This window comes from Podarcis bocagei, assembly GCF_964188305.1.
Source record: "Podarcis bocagei genome assembly, chromosome: 7".
NCBI classification, from domain to species: Eukaryota; Metazoa; Chordata; class Lepidosauria; order Squamata; family Lacertidae; genus Podarcis; species Podarcis bocagei.
The window spans coordinates 12,630,688-12,653,926 of record NC_138132.1 but is presented as its reverse complement, the minus strand read 5'-3'; the positions used below and the strand labels follow the sequence as shown (position 1 = coordinate 12,653,926).

General features: G+C 48.7%; 1 protein-coding gene across 1 annotated transcript in view; it reads right to left on the bottom strand.

Annotated features, from left to right (window-relative positions):
- The window catches only part of CADM4 (cell adhesion molecule 4), a 139,766-nt gene extending 118,031 nt beyond the window's left edge, over window positions 1-21,735 (bottom strand). Inside the window, exon 1 of the mRNA XM_081200538.1 lies at window positions 21,558-21,735. Within this exon, the coding sequence (XP_081056664.1) occupies window positions 21,558-21,645 (88 nt within the window). The 5' untranslated portion in view covers window positions 21,646-21,735. The remainder of the gene's footprint in view (window positions 1-21,557) is intronic.
- Between the last annotated feature and the right edge of the window lie 1,504 nt (window positions 21,736-23,239).

Below are 23,239 nucleotides of genomic sequence, written 5' to 3'. Positions count from 1 at the left end.
AGAATGCGGCAACTAGACTGGTGACTGGGAGTGGTCGCTGGGACCATATAACACTGGTCCAAAAGGATTTTCACTGGCTCCCTGAGCCATACCTGAAGGAGCATCTCCACCCCCATCATTCAGCCTGGACACTGAGGTCCAGCTCCGAGAGTCTTCTGGCGGTTCTCTCGCTGCAAGAAGTGAGGTTACAGGGAACCAGGCAGAGGGCGTTCTTGGTGGTGGTGCCCTCCCTGTGGAACACACTCCCATCAGATGTCAAGGAGATAAAGAATTACACAACTTTTAGAAGACATCTGAAGGCAGCCTGTATTGGGAAGTTTTTAATGTTTGATATTTTACTATGTTTTATATATGCTGTAAGCTGCCCAGAGTGGCTGGGGAAACCCAGCCAGATGAGTGGGGTATAAATAATAAAATGATTATATTATTATTATTATTATTATTATTATTATTATTATTATTATTATTATTTTACATGGATAGCTTTAAATAAAGAATAATGCTATCTACACTAGCTGGTATGCCTTCTACACCGATTAAACCTCAACATATCCTGGGAATGCCAAGTTCTTCTCATAGAACTGCAATTCCCATGAGAACAAGGGAAATGACTGCTAAACCAATTTGAAAATCAGCAATGCATATCTAGCCAGAGAGGAAACAACTGATTCAGGAACAGGAGTTGGCAACCAGGACTCCGATAAGTTTTGAGAAGGACTGGGGAGGTGGATGGCTGAATCTGTCCATTTCGGTTTCTCACCTTTCCTATGTAATGTTGTCCTCCACATTTCCACAGTAATTCCCACTAAAAAACAAATGTCCTCGTGGAGATTCTTCAGCATTTTAGGATGGAACTTCTGCTAATATAATACCTTTTTGTGTGCAATTGTGCCTGATAGGCACATTTTTGCAAAACAATGATTCCTAATATAATGCATTTCCCCCTCTTCTTTCCACCAATATACAGTGGATGCTCGGGTCGCAAACGTGATCCGTGCAGGAGGCACGTTCGCAACCCGCAGCACCGCGTCTGCACACACGCGGGTTGCGATGCGGCGCTTCTGCGCATGTGTGAGTGCCGAAATCCAGAAGTAGCCCGTTCTGGTACTTCTGGGTTCAGCGCGGTGCGCAACCCGAAAACGCACAACCCGAAGCATCTGTAACCCGAGGTATGACTGTATTCATTTTAATGCACCCTTTAACCCAGTAAAGACATTGATGTACACGGTATTTGGTCAGAGAACTGCACTGCAACATTCAGAGAAGGGCAAATTTCAAAGGATGGTTGTGTATCAGTTTGCACCTTTGTTTTTGCAAAGTGTGAATCGGGTAGATTCACCTTTGAATGAGAAGTGAATTTCCAGCTCCCCATCTCTGTGGGGAGGAGAGTGTTATCTAGCTGCTTCGAGGAATCCAAAGCAGTCGAAAGTCGATCAATGACTCCCTACCAAGGCATGACCAATCGTCTACTCACTGGCCAGAACCAAATCCACTTTAACTGCACGACCTGAGCTTGCCATCTACCTGCAAAACAGCAACAGCCTGGAAGGGCTCACAATCTAGGCAGAGTCTCTGCCATGGTGGCTGGTGCCCACTGCAGCTGGTGGGTCAGCAGGCAGGGAGCCCAGCAGTAGGAGGAGCCAGTGCCAAAACCAACAAACTCTAGCTTTTCCTCCTGGACTTCTGCAAGGGCAACAACTAAGACTAAAGAGGAGGAAGCAGTGCCAACCGCCTGCACCCTTAGGAAGACAGGTGGTAGCAGGCTATGGCAGGTGGAGCAGTGCCCGCTTCGTGCTAATGGACCAGCCTCTGCTGTCTCCAGCCACACAGAACAAGTAGAAAGGTGCTTAGAAAGTAAAAAAAAATAACTCAAAAGCAAGCAAGCCAAGCCAGACACTGCAGGGTGAAGTGGGGTGAGACAGAGAAGGAAAACCCCTGGGCAACGGCCTATCTGACCCGGAACAAGTTGCTGATGATTCTTTCCCAACACAGCAAATACATACTGACTGTGCAGGGCCATCGGTTCATGTTAGCCAAACATGCAAATGCCCCCGTTTCCAGTCCAGAGTCAGCCGCATCTCAAACCTAAGCAAAAGTTTCCTGTGCAGCAAGTAAACAAATCCCAGCTGCCACTCCAGGGAGGACCAAAATGGCCGCGTCCCAACAAAGATGCAGAAGATCTTTGCATAAGCAGCCAGCAAACCTGCTCTGAGAAGGACGGGGTTTTGCTGCTGCCGTTAATTACTTGTGCTCTGTCGGTGCTAAAAGGCAGCCGTTGCGCTGCCTCAATCCCCAGTGGGACCCAGCGCCGCTCCAGATCCAGCGTTCTCCATCTCAGGATGCTCTGTGCAAGCAGGGAAGAGAGACAGAGAGAAGGAGAGAGAGAAACCAAAGCTGGGAGTCTGTGGGGATGGGCTCTGTAAACACCCTCTGAACATACAATAATTAGTTCTCCTTGTGGACTCCTAGGTCACTCCATCTTGGTTACGCAGGTAGCCTAGAGGAGGGAAAACAATCTCGAAAGGAGCGCGCCAAGGTAGGAAGAGGCCCTGAGCTATGGAAGGCAATATTTAGTTCACATAATAGGGAAGGCAGAAACAATTAGGCAGAGCAAGAGAAACGGAGCAATAAGCAGGAGAGCTGCAGAGGCGAGGCAGGCTGGGGATGTGAGGGGCGGTCGAGAGAGCAGGAGATGTGACTGGACCCCTGGATTCTGCTACTTTAGAGCAGGGTCAGCCAAACTGCGACCTTGTCTAAAAACCTTATTGTTCCTTCAAGCAACCAAGGCAACCTTCAGTGGGGCGATTTTGCCCCACACAACGATAGGAAATGCTGCTTCCGCAGAACTGCACCCTCAGGTCAGTCACTGCCTATCCCACCTCAGCAGTGGGATGTCGGACAGCAAAGCTGAATTGAGCCACCTAAACTAGGCTGCTGCCCTAGAGCACATCCCATCACCCGGGTCAAAGTAAGATTTAGCTGCCAGACTGGGTGGCTTCTGTACGTAGAATTGGGCGCATGTCTGCACCATCTTGTCCCTCGTTGCAGACAGCAAAGTACCACATTCAGGTCTAGGAATTTTGGCCACGGAAACGGTGTCTCTCTGCCATCACAGCGCTCTCGTTCCCCGGGGAATCCTTGGAAATATAGTCCTGTGGGGAGACCCGAGAGCCTTTCCAGTAACCTTTCTACACAATAGCTCCCAAGATTCTTTGGGGAAGCCGTAACGTTCGAAACTGACATGAAACCCATATAAATTTATAGTGCATTTATATATATATCTTCCATTCCATTTATATTCTGCACTTATAGACCACCTTCCTGTCAAGGAACTTGAAGGAAGGAGAGCCCCCATTGTCTAGAGGAAAGTCCCAACACTCAGGAAGAAAACCAGGGACTCAGCGTGCCACAGACAACGGACAAGAGGTTGAAACTTGTTCTGCGGCGGCCTGAGTTCAAGGCACAACCTTGTGCTTTGGCCATGAAGGGCAAACCTTGGGGTCAGCGTCCACCTCACAACATAACCTATCCCATAGGGCCTGTGGGAAGATGAAAAACCAAATTGCCACATGGCCGTTGCCAAGTGCTCTTTAGAAGAACAGCGAGATAAAAAAATATGTCAGGTGTAATTAGAAAGAACAAACCTGCAAGTTCCGGCCCTTACTGGAGTGGATTGCAGCAAAAGGACTCAAGAGACTCCTTCACCCAACAGAAGGAGCCTGTAATAGACAGTTTGTTAAGTGTGTTGGGAATTGTAGCTCTGTGACAGGTAAGCAACAGGAGGAGCCAACTCCTGGGGGCCAAGATCCCTTCAGCCCCCCCCCCCCCATAAAAGATTTGAGGACTCTGGGCTCCCCCAAAGTTGATGGGCATTGCAAGTCAAATGGTGTGTGCCATGCCATGGGATTGATTATGTGGAGAGGGGCTTACCTCTCCCTACAATATTTTATTCAAGTTGGCAACCCTGGTTTCCTATAATTCTTCTGGATAGAGGGTGCAAATGTGCTTTAAATGCATAGTGTGTAAGCAACCTTTGCCTGAGCACAGAATGTAAATTCGAGTAGGTGGAACAGGAGACATTCCTGCTGCTCCCAATACAGTGGTACCTCAGGTTAAGTACTTAATTCGTTCCGGATGTCCGTACTTAACCTGAAACTGTTCTTAACCTGAAGCACCATTTTAGCTAATGGGGCCTCCTGCTGCTGCTGCGCCACCGGAGCACGATTTCTGTTCTCATCCTGAAGCAAAGTTCTTAACCTGAAGCACTATTTCTGGGTTAGCGGAGTCTGTAACCTGAAGTGTATGTAACCTGAAGCGTATGTAACCTGAGGTACCACTGTATCCCTATCTACTCCTGCGCACTCCCTTCTTGACATTCCTATGTTAATCTGGGAAGGTCCACACTGGGGGGGAGCTCAGGAGCAAGTCAAGCAGGGGCTGGTGCATGTGGGGCAACTGGGAGCAAGATGGCATGGGCCCCCTCTGCATGTTTATATTCCCCATTCAAGCATAACACCCGAGCAGACCTATAGTGGTAGCATTTGCCAGCTTATAAAGCTCTTGCTTTCAGCACATGCTTACAACAATCCCATGTTGCAAAGGTTCCAGAGAGAGGCAGAGGGCAATGATCAGGCCTGGGTTATCTGGAGAGCTTTTGTGACTAGATGAGGAATTGAACCATGCTCTCGGTCACACAGAGCACCTGAGAGCACCTCGACTCTGGGAAGAAGAGGCACTTAAGACGGCAGCGGAGGAACGGAGGTCAGAACTTCTTGGGTTTGGCTTCCGAGACGGAAGTGAGGCATGGTGCCCAGAGAAGAGTTCTCTCTCCCCCACATGCGCTGTTGGCTGTCCTGGGAGTCTGATGGCCTCCTTGGCACCCGTCTCTTCATTAATGCCGTCCTATTATATCCGGACAATGATGGATTGGCAGACCCAGCAAGGCTGGCAGAGGTGAAAAAGAACTGGGCAGCTATGAACAATGTGTGTCACAGGAGAAAACCTACTTATCCCCAAAAGACCTCCTTCTTCCAGTAGGACGATCGGCAGCCCTCCAGCTGCCACACCCTACAATCTGGGGTGACCATATCTTCTGTTGCACGCACACACACACACACACACACACACACACACACATACACACACCAGATCACATCCATGAACCTTGAATTAATCCCTACAGAATAGTCAGCCTCCCTGGGCCATTATCAGCAATCTTCCTAGTCTAGCGGCTAATAGGCCTTTTTTCAACCCACCTCCACACAGAAACAGCGAAAGCTGTCCTTTAACCACCAAGCAAAAGAGTATTTATTAGTGCGGCCTTCTCCCAGTCTTGGGTCCCCAGATGTTACTAGACTACAACCCCCATCATACAACACAGCCTACCTGGTAGGATAACCAATTTGTGCCATATGATCAGCTTGCATGCCTACGGTGGGATGGATTGTGGGCAGCGCGGTCTCAGAAAGAGACACAGCTTATTTACATGGATGAATCATTGCAATTCTACCTTCTGAGACAGGAAAGAGGTCTTGAGGGCTGTTGAATGCTGGGATACAGGAACGTGGAGAATCCTGCCCATGTTTCCCGGGTATCAAAGGCAACAGAGCAGCGGATTTTCAATCTCATGAGCTAGCCGTGCGCGGAGAAAACCTAGGGCTCCTTCTGAAGCTAGGCAGAGCTCAGGTGAGGAAACTTGTGGCCATCCATTCTTTGCTAGCTGGGGCTGATGGGAATCAGAATCTGACAGTATTTAGCAGGTCTTAGGTTTGGCATCCCCGAGCTTTAAGGTTTCTCAGGGACCAGTTATGAAATGGAAGCTTTTCAGAAAGGAAGTGCACCCAGCATGCTAAGCCATGCTCTCATTGAGCAAGAGGTGACAGTATGGCCCATTGTGAAGAGCATCCTGCCACATGTCCCATAATCCTCTGCCACACACAGGAGTTTCCTCAGAGGATGGAGCGATGTAAAAAAAGGCTACCGAAAGGAAGACAGGTTGGAAAATGAAAGAGGAAGGGACATCTCTCAGGGGTTGTGCATAGGGCTTTGCATGGTTCAGTCCCCAGCATCTCCAACGTAGGGCATTTCTGAAGCCCTGCAGAGTCACAGCCTGTCAGTGTAGACAGGAATGAGTTAGATGGACCAGGGGTCTGGCTCGGTTTAAAGAGGTTTCCCTATGTTCTTAGATTTTTGTCCTGTTTCCGTCTCTCATGCTGTCTGATTTGATGCTTTCCCCACCCCAGCATGATCAGTTTCAAAGTGAGATTCAGGTAAGGCCACAGGTTCCAGGCAAAGAGAGCAGAAGTCATTCTATTCTGGTTCCTTTACAGCTGCCAAGTCTTACAATATGTTCACAGTTCAGCAAGGATTGCAGACGGGAGCCAGGATGGAGGCTGAACAAGTGTGAACACAGCTTGAGAGAGGCTCCATCTTCAGCAATTCACACCTCATTCATCAGCCAGTAAAACAACTATTTCCAGCCCAGGGTCATAGAGCTGAAGCTAAAAGGGGGAGGGGGGGTCCAACCTGCCCTATCCTGAGAACTCAAGGTGGGTAACAGGACTTTAAAACTGCCCACCTCACCATCTCTCCAGAGCTTCTAAAGTGCTAAGAGACAAAAGTTAGAAGTTAGAGGAAGGGTACATCTTTGAAAAAAGAAGACTTATTCTTTACGATCATGGGTAAAGAGCATTGTGACGATGACCACCGAATGCAGAAGTGGGGACATTTTGCAGGGGTGGCAGGGCACACAGAAAGCTAATGTTTGGGAACAAAACTAAAAACAGACACGCTTCTTCTGAATTTATTATTACATTTCTATCCCACCATCTCTCCAAAAAGCTCTAGCTAGAGTACACGGTCCTCTCCTGTCCCATGTTATCTCCACAACAATCCTGTGAGGTAGGTTAGGTTGAGAGACTGTGACTGCCCCAAGGTCAACTAGTAAGCTTCATGGCTGAGTGGGGATTTGAACTCCTGGTCCCCCAAGTCCCAAGTCACAGATACACCATACAGTTAAAGCACAGGGCTTCCTCTCAAAAAATCCTGGAAACTGTAGTTTGCTCCCTACAGAGTTACAATTCCCAGTGCCCTTAACAAACTACAGTTGTGTGGCGAGTTTGCGCCTCCCCCCCCCCCGAGGAAATAAAGACACAGGACACAAGAATTCAGGTTAATGGGTCAAATTGGGCCACAACTTTATTGATTACAGGAATTGAGCGGTATTGGCTTAGGCATTGGTCCTAACTACTAACTAGCTAGAGGCCGGAAGGGTTAATCACACACCTCCTTAGGCTTAGGACAAGGCCACGCCCCCCGGAATCCTTTACCGGACTACCCTTGCTTGGGGGAAGGTGATGGCGCTCCTTCCCCCTTCATTTGCATAAAAATAGGACAGTACCCCTACAAATGCCTAACTGCCAATACCAAAGAGTTGTGACGGTTTGCTACGAGGTAGGCGAAAACCAAATGGCTGGAGCCAATCTGCCATTTGGGACAATTCCTACCAGGCCCCTTGATGGCGACCAACCGGAGTTCATAGCAACGTCAGAGAACCTATGCTAAAAAGGGGTGGGATGGGCGGGAAAACCGGGTCAGCTGCAGCAGCGGAGGAAAAGAGGAGGAGCCTCAGCTGCGGCAGGTTTAAATAGCCGAGGCCCCACCCCCAGAGCCAGCCGATTGGCTGGCCTGGGGTATGACACGGGGGGGAATTCCCTTAGGTATCGCGGGGGCTGGAGCCAGCCCCCGCGAATGTGGGGAAGGGGCGTGACACCCGCAACCCCACCTCCTTGTTTATTGCGGAAGTGGCTTTCCCAGGATTATCTGGGAGAAGCTATGTGCATCAAATGTGCTCTAGATGTATGGTGTTGGTGTAAACGTGGCTTAACACCTGATTATATAAACTTCAGGCCCTCAGGTGGAAAGCTCAGTGTTCAACCCAAAAAAAGGAGCTGTGAAATCTGTCCTTACCTTACCCAAGTCAAATAACCTGCCTCAAGGTTTCAAGCAAAACACACGCTTTCTAAATCATTTTCTATAAGGAAAGGAAACGCGAAAATTACAGGCGGACTCTCACCCTATCTTGTAACCAATAATTCATGTATCTATCCTCTTTCTTTCTCTCTCTCTCTCTTCAAGTTCACATCAAAATGGGCAAACAGTGACATCTAATGCAGAATGCAGATTAAAGGGAACCTGCTAAACCGACAGTCTTCAGGATCATAAAAGTTGAGAAACATGTGAATGGAGTCCTATGAAGGTTTGGTGTAAAAAGGATCAGACAACAATTCATTATTAGCAACAATTACAGCTTTCCATCCCTCATTGCTACTTTAGTATCCCTACCTTGTTGGCCATCTTGCATATAGTATATTATTATTATTATTATTATTATTATTATTATTATTATTATTAAATTGGGAGCAGGGGATAATCCATCTATAATGAATAAGCCATCCTTGACAGCTTCCATGCAGATTTAATAATAAATAAATAACCAAGAGCAAGAGGAAGTGGGTAGGTGGGATTAACAATTGATTGGCACAGCAGAGAGGGAGCAAGGAAAAAATTAAGATAACAGGGTGGATGGACAGGTAAAAGGTAAAAAGGTTAAGAACCCCTGGATGGTTAAGTCCAGTCAAAGGCCAGTCACTTTCAGGCCGAGGGAGCCAGCGTTTGTCCACAGACAGCTTTCCGGGTCGTGTGGCCAGCATAACTAAACCACTTCTGGTGCAATGAAACACCATGACAGATGCCAGAGCGCATGGAAACGCCATTTACCTTCCTATTTATCTACTTGCGCTGGTGTGCTTTCAAACTGCTAGGTTGGCAAGAGCTGGGACAGAACAACGGGAGTGCACCTCATCGAGCGGATTCAAACCTCCGACCTTCCGATCGGCAAGCCCAAGAGGCTCAGTGGTTTAGACCACAGCACCACCCATGTCCCATGGACAGGTAGGTTAATAATCTCCTACAGCAAGGTTAGCTAACCTATGGCTCTTCTCCAGATGTTGCAGGGATGATGGGATCTGCAGTCACATCTGGAGGGCTGCAATACTGAAGGGATAGCTGAAGTCAGTACAGCATGAGACTCTTAACCTCAGGGTTGTAGGTTTGAGCCGCACATTGGGCAAAAGATTTCTGCAGCGCAGGGGTTTGGACTAGATGACCCTTGTGGCCCCTTCCAACTCTACCATTCCATGATTCTGTGACTATGATTCTGTGCTTCTAAGACTGCCACTCCTGCTCTGAATCCGGAAAACGGGCAATCTGAAGGAGAGACCGCATTTCCTCTTGCTAACCTCACTCTTCATTCTCTCTTTGTTACCGAAGGTCCCCCTCCTCCTCTTCCTCCACCACACACACACACACAGAGAAAATCCTTTTAAAAACCGGAATGTCAGAAGAAGAAAACGATTTATGCAAAAATTAAGTACATGTGCACAAGCCTAATTAACTTGTGTAATTAATTCTGACTGGGTATCCTTGACACAGACTCTGGATTTGGGGGAAGCAGAGGGGGAGGGGGAGGCACAGCATGAAAGAAGCAGCGCAGCTAACAAAAAAAGAAAAGAAAAAAGAACTTTTCCAGGAACGAAGCATAAAAATGTTTCCTGTGCTGCAACTGCTGCTGCTTCCTGCTTCCATCCCCGCCCAAGTGGCTCTGATCAGGGAGCTCCAGGTTCTTCCCCAAGCAGATGACCTTATGCTCGTGCCGGCTCACAAATCCAGATTCCCGCCCCAGTGGTTCCAATCCCTTCTGGAGGGGGTATTATTTTCTGAATGGAAGGCGAGGAGTGAGCTGCATGCTGAGAGCCCAGGCGGCGGCAGCAGCAGCAGCGCCTCCCCCTATGCTTCAGCTGGGTCCTGGTGCCCAGCCGCTGCTAGAGAGACTGTCAGCCCAGAGATCTGCAAAGACTGACTAAAGATGAAACAAAATAAAAAAATTCCTTCCAGCAGCACCTTAGAGACCAACTAAGTTTGCTATTGGTATGAGCTTCCGTGTGCAATGCACACTTCTTCAGATACACTGAAACAGAAGTCACCAGACCCTTATATATAGTGAGTAGTGAGAGGGTCGGGAGGGGTATTACTCAGAAGGGTGGTGGGAATGGGTGATTGGCTGGTAGGTGTGGTTAACGACTGCAATTGGTCTTACAGGAAAAAGCAAGGGGTGAGATGGCTAAAAATAGCTTCATCGTGTATAATGAGATAAGAATCCAATGTCTCTATTCAGACCAGGTCTCTCCATGGTTTTAAGTTTGGTAATAAGTTGCAATTCAGCAACTTCTCTTTCCAGTCTCTTTCTGAAATTCTTTTGTAATAAGACAGCTACTTTGAGCTCTTGTATAGAATGTCCTGGTTTCTCTGTCCTGTGATTCCTGATATCAGATTTATGTCCATTTATCCTTTGGCGTAGGGTTTGGCCTGTTTGCCCAATATAGAGAACTGAAGGGCACTGTTGGCATTTGATGGCATACACAGTGTTAGAAGATGAGCAATTAAATAGTCCTGAGATGGTATGTTTGATGTTGTTGGGGCCAGTAATGGTGTTGTCCGGGTGTATGTGGCAGCAAAGTTGGCATCTGGGTTTATTGCAGGCTCTGGTACCAGTGTCCATGTTAAGTCTGGTTGTTGTATTATTGTGGGCGAGGAATTGTTTAAAATTGGGTGGCTGTCTGCAGGCAATGAAAATGCTTCCTCCCAGAGCTTGAGAAAGAGAACTGTCATTGCCTAGGAGAGGTTGTAGATCTCTGATGATGCGTTGAATTGTTTTAACTTGGGAGCTGTATGTGATTACTAGTGGTGTTCTGTTATTTTCTTTTTTGGGTCTGTCTTGCAGCAAGTTCTCTCTGGGTATCAGTCTGGCTCTGTTGATCTGTTGTTTAACTTCATCAGGTGGATATTTTAGTTCTGAAAAGGTTTGCTGTAGATCTCTTAGGTGAGAGTCTCTGTCTATAGAGTTGGAACAGATGCGGCTGTAACGTAGCAGATGTCAGAGTTTCCCAGCCACCCCGGGGAAGAAAGCAGAGAGGCAGGCAATGGCTAGAACAGAGGAACGACTCAGGCTCGGGGCAGGAGAGGTGCAGGCTTAAGCAGAGCCTGGGCTCAGATCCAGAATCTGGTTTCAATGCCAGGATGCTAAACGCACGATGCATGGTCAAATGGGATTGTGCTTATTACATTTCTATCCCGCTTTTTCTCCAAGGAGCCCAAGGCTGTATTGCTTTTACTGTCCCATGTTATCCCCCCAAACAATCCTGTGAGGTAGATTTATCAGACAGAGAGAGAGAGACCCAAAATCATCTGACTAGCGTCAAGGCTGAGCAGTGATTTGAATCTGAACCTTCCGGGTCCTGGTCAAAACTCTGACCCACTAGTGCTACAATAAGGGATATTGTTTATTTATTTTATTTTTATTTGTTTGTTTGTTTTATTTCTATACCGCCCTATACCCGAAGGTCTCAGGGCGGGTCACATAAAGGATTACATACATAAAATCAAACAACAACCCAATAAAAAAACCACCCTAAAAAGAGACAGCATTTTAAAAAGGTATAGGATGTAGATCAGGTCAGGCAAAGGCCTGGTTAAAAAGCAACGTTTTTGCCTGGCACCTAAAGGTGTATAGTGAAGACACCAGGTCAACTTCCCAGGGGAGAGCATTCCACAGACGGGAAGCCACTGCAGAGAAGGCCCCGTTCTCGTGTTGCCGCCCTCCTGACCTCTCGAGGAGGAGGCACACAAAGAAGGGCCTCAGAAGATGTTGGCCTTGTGAGTTGGAGAACCTTGGTTCAAATCCTTATTCGGCCACTCAAACGATTCTTTATTTATTCTGCTCATCTCCTGCTCTCTCTTCTTGCCTTCCCTCCAGAATGGCCGCTCCCATCTTGCTTTGTACTCTGAGAACCACCACCAAACCCTGTGGCCCTACAATTTGAGGCAAGGTTCGCTAGTTGACTCGAAAATCTGAGACGGATCTTTGCCACATGCTTTTGTGGACCATTTTATACAGCAGGGGTGAAACCTTCATTCAACAGTCAAAGCAGGAGGGATAACAACATTGACCACTTATACTTTAAGGCTAAAACAATTTTTTTAAAAAAGATATGGAACAAGGACTGGAGGTCCAGCAACAATGACTCTGCCCACTGACTCCCAGGCACACAGCCCCCAATGGCAGGCTGCCATTGCCCTCACTCTTTTGACTTGTGCACAGGAGGCAACAGCTGAAGCACGGCCAGGGTTTAATCTGACCAGGACCCCGGGAAGGACTTTGTGTCTGAAAGAATCCCAGGACTCTTTACTCCATGGAGCAGAAGCCTATCAATGGTGACATTCTTCTACCTCTATTGTCAGAAGCAACATATGCCTCTGGATGCCAGTAGCTGTGAACAACAAGTGCAGGGATCACTGTTGTGCTTAGGTTCTGCTTATGGGCTTCTCCCAGACATTTGGGGGGCCACTGTGAGAGCAGAGTTCTAGGCAAGATGGGCCTTTGGCACAATCCAGAAGCCTCTTCTTATGGCCTTATCAGAGAAGGAAGCATGGAATCCACAGAAGGAGGTACTGGGCTGCTTTGTCCCATGGGCATCTTGCTGTCAACACCTAGGGTTGCCATATTTCAAACATAGTTGTTGAGGGTTTTTTAAAATTTTGGCCAAAGTTCTGGGGTGGGGTTGTTTTTTTTTAGCTTTTGGCCAAAATTGTTGAGTTTTGTTTTGTTGATGTATTACAGTATTTTAATATTTTTTTTGGAAGCTGCCCAGAATAGCTGGGAAAGCCCAGCCAGATGGGCGGGGTATAAATAATATATTATTATTATTATTATTATTATTATTATTATTATTATTATTATTATTATTATGTTTTTGGGTTTTTTTGCAAAATTGCAAAGAATATGGACATTCTGAGCTTTCTGTGGAAAAACAACATGGGCTGCTGCTGAACATCCAGATTTTCCCAGGCATTTAGCTGAATTCCATCCAGGCATTGCTTGTGGCCCCAGTATTCCGTGTGCGTCCATGAAATTCTGGACTTATGGCAACCCTACCAACACCACAATGATTACCACACCCACCCTCAAACCCTGAAGTGGTCTACATCAGAGGTCTACTCAGGAAGAGGAAGAAACCAACAGGAAACCAGGAAGGCAGGGAAGTGGTTGTAAAGGTATGAATCTCAGTCACTTCTGGACCTGCACTGGGATAGTAGTTCATTATAGATCTCTTGTCACGCGTTCCAGGTTCCAAGCCAGATCTTGCAAAACTGACTGGGCTTTTATTTCCCTTCCAGCTTGAGTATCCCTGAGTCCTGCTTCCACACCAGCAACACCCTTGATCCTGCACACTCTCCAGCTCTGCTCCTAGGATTAACTGACCTCAGACAGAGACCTGTGAAGGAGTTCTCTGCCCCAAGCCTCTCAGTGTTCACAATGGGGAAGAAAGATGTTAAATAGGCCTATACTCCATGTGACTGTGGCAGATCTGTTTGTAAATTTGAAAAGGCAGATCTGCCTCAGTCTGTCTGAGGTGGGGCTGGAAGAAAAGCCCCCCAGGGGATGGTGGGGGGTGGGGAGAGGCTTTCCTCCCATCTATGCTCATTTCCAGGATCAGAACCCGGCTGAAGGAAAGGAGGCAGGAATTGTGGGCGGAGGTTTTCCTTTGCTTTTCAAGACACACACCCTTATACACAATTACAGAGATCCACATTTAAAAGGCAGGTGTCTACTGCCATCATGTGTAGTCTGAGCCTCCGCTTGGGAGAAAGTGGCTGGACAGCCTGGGGTGTGTGGTGCCTGTGGGTGATTGCTAGGGTGAGGAAGTGGTTAAAGTGTCAGACCAGGACCAGGGGAAAAACCAGTGTTCACAGGGTGACCTTGGGCCAGTCACTGCCTCTCGGCCTAACCTACCTCACAGGGTTGTTGTGGCGGAGAACTATGCACAGCATCTTGAACAACTAGGAGACAAAGGTGGCACAGAGACGCCATAAACCCGTAGGAGCAGGGGTTACGCTGGGGCCCAGATGAGAAGTCTCTGGGGGCTGAATCTGGCCAGCGGGTCTCAAGTTTCCACTCTCTCCTTTTAGACCAAGTTCAAGACCTCTTCCTCTGCCACAAGATGGAATTAGCTGCCTCAGGCAAACACGGTGCCGCACAGCGCAAACCAAGCACGCCAGAACAAGCCCCCGAAAACAAAAAAAGAAGAAACAAGTAGACATCCATAAAGAAAACTGCCATATGAGGACAAATCCCTCAGCGATCAACGGGTTTTGAATTGGCCATCTGCAACTGGCAGCGTGGTTTTTCAATGTCTGCAACATTTGCTTCAAAAGCACACACACACACACACACACACACACACACACAGAGTGCCCTCTCACCAGCTCCCATGTTTTGGGGGGATTTGCAGGGAGTGGGTTCTGGGTCAAAGGCTGCGCCACCATACTTCTTTTTTGTAAATTATACAGTAGGGCGAGGAATCAGAAACGTATGACATAATTATTGTTGCTTTGAGAAGCCAAGGGCAGGGGCATCTTGATTTCAAAAAGGGCTACTCCAGATAAAGGGAAGGGCAAAAGAGGAGTGACTGGTTTGAACCCTGGATGCCCCAGGACGGGATGCAGCCACAGCTGGACCTCAGAGCTGGTCTAGGCTCCTGCAACCCAGAGAAGCCCCAAACTGACCACCCAGGTGACGAAGGCAGCATCAAACAGATGCCAGCACTTGGCCCTGAATGGGCATGCCAGGACGTAATACTACTGACAGCCTCAGCATCCTTTCTTATTTCTGAAGGCATTTTATAGTCAGGGGGTGGGCCAGCTGGGCATAGACACGGTCACAGATGCTCACTTTATTATTTTTGCTTTTAGTGTCAGTGCAGAAGAAGCAAAACTGCATTTTGTTCCTGGAGTCATGATGGTGCTACGGTCTGAGCAGGTTTAAAATGCAGAACTGCACATGCTCAGAGTGTTGTTGCTTTTAATCAAGGTTGGCAAACCTTTTTCGTTTGTCTTCTCTCTCACACACAACACACACGTTAGGAATGGTGGGGGTGTAAAGAGAAGCCCATTAATTGTATGCTTCACCACTGAAGTGATACACATGGCTGTCTATAGCAGAGGAGGCCCAGGGGATCCCTGGTTTTAGCCAAAGGGCATTTGCTCCCTTGAGAATCTCCTGCAGCCATTTCCAGGATAACTGGTTCTCCTCTACGCAAGGCAGACCCACATCATACATGACCCAATCACACAAGTTGCCTCCAAAGAGTCCTGGGAATTATAGTTCTCTTGGGCAAGGGTGCTGGGAACTGCAGTTCTGCGAGGGGGAACTACAGTGTCTAAGATTTTTCAGTGTGGGGAAGGGAGCCATGTGTTGGATGTATGGTGTGTGGACCTGCCCTGACGCAAGAGTTCTCAAAAGTGCAAGGATCTGCGCCTTAGGGAGTTGCTAGGGAAGCAGAATTCTTCCCAGTACCCCTGCCATTTCATGTCATCCCATAGGGTGGTTGAGACCTATGCCCACCACCACTACCACCACCATTTTGTCACTAGGATGGAGGGTACCAGAAGGCCAAATGTGCATGTAGGCCTGCACCACTTTTGAGAGCAGAACCGAGCCTTCAGCTATGTCACAGAATCTGGGTTCCGTCTATGCCACAATACCTCCACTGCTGAAAGCAGTGTGCCTCTCTTGAATGTCCATTCCTGGAGCGTTGTTGCGCTCATATCTTTCTTTGGGGCTTCCCAGAGGCATCCTGTCAGCCACTCTGTGACTGACTAGTACTGGGATAGCTGGGCCATTGGCCTGAACCAGCAGGTTCTTCGGAGGTTATATTGATATGGTTAACAAGAGGTACACTCATGGGCAAACAGTCTGGCTTGGGTTTGGTTTTTCGGCATAGCCCAGCGGTAGCCAACATGGTGCTATTGAGATGTTTTGGACTACAACTTAGCATCTCTGCCCATCAGCCAGGCTGAGTGGGGCTGATGGGAGTTGGAGTGCCAAACATCTGGAGGGCACCATGTCAGCTACCCCTTGCCTGGCCACAAGACCACTTATATCCTTGATAAGTCACAGGATGGCCACCACTAGCCAGTTGTATGTACCCACCGCCAATTTACAGGATTCAGCTTCCAGCTTGGGGTACTACTGCTCCCTGCTGAGCTACAGACACCCACTGCAACCACCTTCCCATCTCCTTTTTCTAGCTATCCCTCTGTTCCCATTTTAACTGTTCAAATATATCCTTTGGCCCTCAAGATACTGCTGAACTACAGCTCCCACCATCCCAGGCTTGCAGAGGCTGATGGGAGTTGTAGTCCAGCAAAATCTGGAGGACCGAATGTTCCCCACACCTGAGACAGGTGTGGGCCAGAGGCAGTATTTCACATTTAGCCTACAATGATAAACGTAAGCAAAGAGCGGTGGGGGGAGGGGGTGCAGTCTGTGCATGCACAGAGGCATCTATGTTTTGCTTCGCATGCGAGAGAAAGTGAGCCCTGTCACTGAGAACTAGCTCCGGGTTTGAGCCATCACAAAACCTGGCACAGACGGAGAGGCGCTTCTCTCCCACTATTCAACCCTTGCTAAACACCCAAAACAGCAATGGGGAGCAAGCAGGAGGGAGGAGGGAGAAACTGGAACGCTATTAAAAAAACCAGGAAAACAGAAGCCACCCAGAGTCCCAGTCGCACCACAGCAGCTATTTTGTGCATCAAGAAATGATGTTTCTTTAAAGTCCTCCCAACAATTAATTCTGGCATCAAAGCAGAGCAAGTGTTTTGTAAGCACATTTGCATAAAAGGGCCCAGTTGCCAGAGTGCATAGCCTCCCTTGGATGCAATTTTAGGACTGTGCATTCATGATTTTTTTTTTTGGGGGGGGGTCTCATAAACTGAATGGGTGCTTTAGTGTGCACCTTAGTGATCAACTGTGGGAAATGGGGAGAGAGAAATCTGACTCTCTCCCCCCCCCCACACACACACACCAGGAACAACAAGGCTGCTAATCATACAGAGCTGTCAGACGCCCACCCAATTTTGAGAAGTGTCCCTTAGTTCACTTTGCAACACTGCAGAGCACAACAGAGGTTCCTGTTCCTCCCAGAGCCTCGATGCTCCACAGAAGGGGAATGGGTGGCCCTTTGTTTCAAAACCCCACACCCCTACAGTATTCCACATTTTGAACGGGCAACGTTGGTTTTGAGATACTGCCTAGCACTCCAGAACCTCATAAAACCTCTACGATTTTCAGGATGTTGCTTTGTTCCTCCCCCACCCTCGTTAAATATCAGAGCTTCATGGAAAATAATTGCCGTCCTTTACTTCAAACTCCATTATTCCAGAGAGCCCTTTATTTCAGAAATGTTCATCTGACAAGCCAGGCTGCCAGAGTGCTTTTATTTAAGAGACAGTCCCTTCTTCCTAGGAAAAGGGGGGCGGGGAGGGAATCCAACTTCGCAAAAAGAAGGGTGGAAACCCAGAGCTGGTTGCCAGGCCAGGGAAAAGGCGGCATTTGAGCATATGCAGAGTTCCTTTGCCTGACACTAGAGTTCCAGGGAGGGGCATCCAGGTCAAAGGCTGTGACATCTAAGCAGGTGCGCAACGCAATACATCTTTTTTAAAAAGCAAAAGCATATCCTGTTTCGGACAGGAGAAGTTCTACACAGCCACTGCTGGTGTGGGTACCCAATTTGGGGGCGTTTTCATCTGGCAATCTTATTTTTAACACACACACCCCTTGTAAGAAACAGCCGCTTGCATGATTGCAGAAGTAGGGAAATGAGGAGGGGGGCAACAGGGAGTAGAAACACACATACACCCCCACCCCTCCCTCAGTGACCTAGAAAGTAGATTTACTCCAGCTATTGATTAAAGTGGAATGCAATTACCCACTGCATGGACCTGCTGGCTCCGATAAGGGAAGGAAGCGAGTTCATTGCAAAGTCACAAAAATTAAAGTCAAGGCTGGCTCCCATCCCCACTTCCCCATTTTTTCAAGCAACCCCGGATCCTCAGCCCTCCTGGCTCTCTGCTCCCTATCACTTTCTTCGATTCCTTCCCCTGCTGGCTGAAAACTACCCACCCCCACTCCCGCCAGCCTCCTAGTCTTCCAACTCTAAAAGCATCTCGCCTCTCAGCTGAGCAAACCCTTTCATTTAGCAGCTAGAGCTTTTGCCTTTCAAACGTCCTTCTACACCTCAAAAGTTGTGGGTTGTGGGGTTGTTGTTTTTCTCCTGTTGCTAGAATGGCTCCCTTCCCTGCCCACCCTGCTTTTTGGACGCAGTTAGGGAGAGGGCAAGAGGAAGTAACCCCAACTTTATTTTGAGCTGCACACACACACACACACACACACACACACACACACACTTTTCAGCCCCCAGTGAAACCTGGCCAAGCCTGGAAGAGCTGGCAAAGTGAACAAGCTTCCGGGCTCTCTATAAGGCAGGAGGGAACAAAACCAAAACTGAAAACCAGTCTAGTGCTGAACTGGAAACCCCCCAGCATCACTGATTGCAAAAACAATGACAAGAGTTCCGGGGGGGGGGGGGGAGCTGTATTTGGCATTTTCAATTCACCCCAGAATTCTGGGTTTCCAAAGAAGGGCTTGCTCCATACAACCCTGAACCATATGTATACGGGGATGGTCCCAGATGTTTAACTCTGAGAAAAAACCAATTGTATACATGTCCTGCGTTTACTTCCAAGGAAAGGCATTTCATCTAGGAATGCTTGTCCCCACTAAGAAAAAAATATGTTCGATGAAGAGTTTTGTGCAACTCAAAAGCTTGCACACCCCAACCTAGCTGATCAAGTAAAGTTGGGTCTCTTTGCTATCTTTGTATTTCCTAGTCCGTTAGGACAAACACAGGAGCCAGCATCAGTTGGAGGAAAAGGAGAGGATGTCATTACGATGTGGCGGTTAGACTAGGACCAGGCCAGACCCAGGTTCAAATTCCCACTTGGCCACAAAGCTCCCTAACTCATGCTGGCATCACAGTTGCAATCTCTCAACCAAACCCACCTCACAGGACTGTGGTGAAGATAAAATGGAGTCAGGGGAAACCAAGCATGCGGCCTTGAGCCCCTTAGAGGAAAAGTGGGATTATAAATGCAGGAAGTTTATATATTAAAAAAAAATTAAGTGCTTTGTGATGTGATTGAGCCAGGATGACTGGGCGCCCATTTATTCCAAGTCCTTCATCATTACAACCTGCCTCCCTAGCTTCACATAGTGATGAAATAAACCAATTTAGTTTGATAGGAGGGGGGTCTTTTGGGGGGGGGAGCAGAGGAAGAAGCATTTCCCAATAGGGAAAGTGTACAGAAGACCAGCTCAGAGAAGCAAAGATGAAAGGCATGGAAATGGCAGTCATGCAGGCCCACACAAAGAAAGCCCCATGTGCACAACGCCACGCTTAATTCATCATCCCAAACCTTCACTCGCCTGCCTTATAATTGCATCCTTGAGCAGTGAAGGACGGAGAGGTGGACAGCTTGCACGGAAGGATCACACAATGCCACTAGGGAGATGCACACCTGACAGGCCTGCAGGCTGGGAGCCATGCTGGAACTTTTGCCTGAGCATCCACAGACTGACCTCTCCAAAGAGAGGCTGATTGATGGAGATGCCAGCCGCTGGCAAGTAAAGTTCAGCACTCTGCCCTCCTCAGCGAGCCGCAAAAGGAGGCTTGGAATTTTGACCTTCTCAAGGAATTCTGCCCATGTCAAGGTGGGAGGCAGAGGCAGGAGCTCATTCCCTGCCTCACACACACAAAACTGGATCCAGAAGCCAGTTGGGCTTCGGGAGTCTGTGGAATGCCAGCCTGCTCAGATTCTGTCTTTTTAGTTTCAGCCTAGCTGGTCTATCAAAGGGACCAAACGGTACTTAGTTTGTTTCTTCTTTGTTTCCTCTTGGTAAGGCTAAATCCTATTCGGAACGGCTTTGTTCTCTTTCCAGTCACTTCCTGCCACTCACCCACCCACTGCCACCCCAACACTAACTGCATCAGATGGGAACTGAAGGATACCCAGGATTTGGAAAACTGGGGAGTGGGGGGGGGGTTGGAGACCGCCATTTTTACTTGTGCACGTTCCTGCAATCCCCCCCCCATCAAAACAAAATTTGAAAGATTTGCATAGAGACGAGGCCAACTGTCAGCCCATCTTGATTCTCAGCAGAGAGAGAGAGAGAGAGAGAATGAATCAATGAAAGAAAAGCAGGGAGGGATGTGGATTCGCTCCGAGGTCGACGGGAATACAGCCAGGCAGTTTTATATTCTATTCTACAAACTCAAGGCACAGGCTGGGATGAAAGGATGAGAGGAAGAGAGTAAGAGGAGGAAGGTGGGAAGCGGGCGGGAGCGGAGAAGAGATGATGTAGCTATCTGGATACCCTTTTTTTAGAACTGCGATCTCCGGTGGGGAGGGGATTAAAAAGTTAGACCAACCGAAAATGTAAATACACGCACGCAAAAGCCGAAAACGATGCCACAAGAATGACAATGTAAGGAACTGGAACCTTTCTTGACACTGGGCTTGAAAATTTTGCACGGTTGGTGGGGTGGGGGGGATAGAGAAAGGTCAAGGAACTGCAAGGATCCCACCCCACCCAGAGACATAAGCAGGCAGGTCTCGCCCCCCCCCACCTCCCTGCAATCCAATTTTGAAGTTGACGGGGCACCGGCGCCTAACCTTCCAGGGCACAGCCTTTGCCCTAGGCGACACCCAGCTAAAAAAAAAAGGAGAAGAAGAAAGGTACTACGAGGGAGAGAGCATGCAGAAAAGGGGGTGCCCCGATGTGCCCACAGGTCGAAGGATAAAGTGGGGGGGGGCACACACAAAAAGCGCCCTCTAACAAAGCCCGGCAACCACCACCACTGCAGTGACAAGAAAAAGGGGGCGGGTGGGAACCATGCCATTGTTTCCCCCTATCCACACACCCCTTTGCTGCAGCAGCCGCGGCGAATATTAGGGTCACACAATGCGGGTTGCGAAGGCGGAGGGGGGGGCGAGTTGAAACCCTACAGTGCGCAGAGGTTGCCCTCCCTCCTTCCCTCCACCAGGGCCGCGGTCCCTCCGGGAAGCGCCCCCCCCCCTTTGGGGAAAGAAGACCAGGCAGCTGCCCGCCTTGCCTGCCAGCTTCACCCCTCGGAGTCGCGGCACGGGGCAGCCCGGGAAGGCTGCAGGGAGGGGTAAGAGAGACCGGCGCCGGGAGGGCAGCCCCCCAAGCGGGCCGGGGATGACCCGGTGGGTCCGTGCGCAGGCAGCGGGGGTCTCTCCTGCTCTCCTCGCCCCCGCCCTGCTGCCCCGCGCTCTCCGCGGTTCCTCCTTTGCGCGCAGCCGGCGCTTTCCTTCCTCGCTCGCTGCAGGAGCGCTTCCAACGCGTAGAGGACAAGCGGGCAATGCCAGAGCAGAATCGCCCACAGCAGCCCGGGAGGGGGTGGGAAAAAGAAGCAGCCGGGGGGGGGGGTTGGAGGGAGAAAGAGAGAGAAAGAGAGAGAGAAGGGGGGGTAGACTAACCCCCCCCGCGCCGATCTCCGCGTCTCCTCCGCGCTTACCTCTGCCAGCAACGCACAGCAGTAAAATCCCAGCCGCGGCCACCAAAGGCGAGTGCCTGCCGCCGCCGCCGCTCCCTGCCGATCGCATCCTGCCGCTTCCCCTCCGGTCTCTTTCTCTCTCTCTCTTTCTCCCTCTCGCCGGCTCTGCACCTGCACTCGAGCTCCCCCAGCGTTAATCTATGCTAATGAGATGCGGCGAGGGGGGCCGGCCCGCGGCGGGAGGGGGCGGGGCCTGCCCAGAGAAGGGGGAGGCAACTGTTTACAACTCCCATGCGGGAGAGGGAGGGAGGGAGAGCGGGGAGGAGGGGCTTTCCGGGGAAGGGGCGGCGCCGCCTCTTGGCACCGCCCACTCCAGGAAAAACAACAAGCGCGGCTCCTGCTCTCCCCGTGAAGTTCATCAGCACCCAGCAGAGAGGAAGGTTGGTGCCGTCCAGGGCAGCAAACGCTCCTTTGCAGATAAAAAATTAAAAAAATGAAATGAAACGAAATGCAAAAAATTAATAATATTTATTCTTTGTTATGCACAGTGTTCTGTAGCCCCACGCCACCCCAAAGCTGCCAGCGAATTGGGGGAAAAAAATATCCACAAACCAAAATAGTAATCCTCTTACGATGAATGTAACAAAATTATTAAAGCAGTAATCATGTTATTACTGTAAGTTATTTCAAGTCACAAGATTGGTAAAGAATTGAGCCCCCTAAAATATGCAAGCATTAATGCTGCGAGGAATTGTGAAATATGCACTGAAAAGCATATGTATTATACATATGCGCATTATGCAAAGGAAACAGCTCCTGCAAACAGCCTTTTCATTATTACAGAATGTGTAATTCTTGGTGAGGCGTCTTTAAAAGAAAATCATTTTTTCTGCCAAAATGCAAAGCTAATGGCTTTTTCCCCCCCATGCATTCACATCACCGCTCCATACCAACCATTCAAAATGTATTGTGCGGTATTTCAATGGAAGGAAACTCGGTATCTACTAATCACATCCACGGCACATTTGGTGGGCCGCTCTTAACAATCCGCAGCTCCATTAAGCAATCTACAGACAGAACTGAGAGCAAAGTTATACCCTTCCATTTGACCGATGAGAAAGCGAAAAGCAGTTCTCGCATTTGATCCAGGATCCTTCAAAATGAGAAGAAGCTGTAGCAGGTACATCTGCCTTGGAGCGTGAAAGGAGTTCTGCCCCCTCAAGGTCAGCTTCCTGCACCCTAAAGTGTGGCTAGGATGCACACAATTCAACTCATCTCACTTCCTCCAAGTAATAATGGGAACTTAGCTTACAACTCACAGAGTTCCCAGCACCCCGAAGAAACTGCAATTCCCATGATTCTTGGGGGGCGTGCATGCTTCGTATGTGCTTTAAATGTATATATCCGTGTCTCTGCACACAGGACAGATTTTCAGATCCCATCTTTCCTTTTCTCTTTTTTAAAAAATCAGAGATCTCTTTACCAGTGCCAGCTCAAATTTCACTGACTGAGGCAACAACAGAAAGTTTAATTGTGCCCCACATAGCGGTTAAAATATAATATTGTTGCATCCTTGGTTAGGGCATTTTATTCTTTTAAAATGTTGCAAGCCGCTTTGAATGATATTGCTCTTGTTTGGTGTTTAGTGCAGATGAGTGGGAATATAAACTATCTAAAATAAATATTTATTGGCGTTTATGACC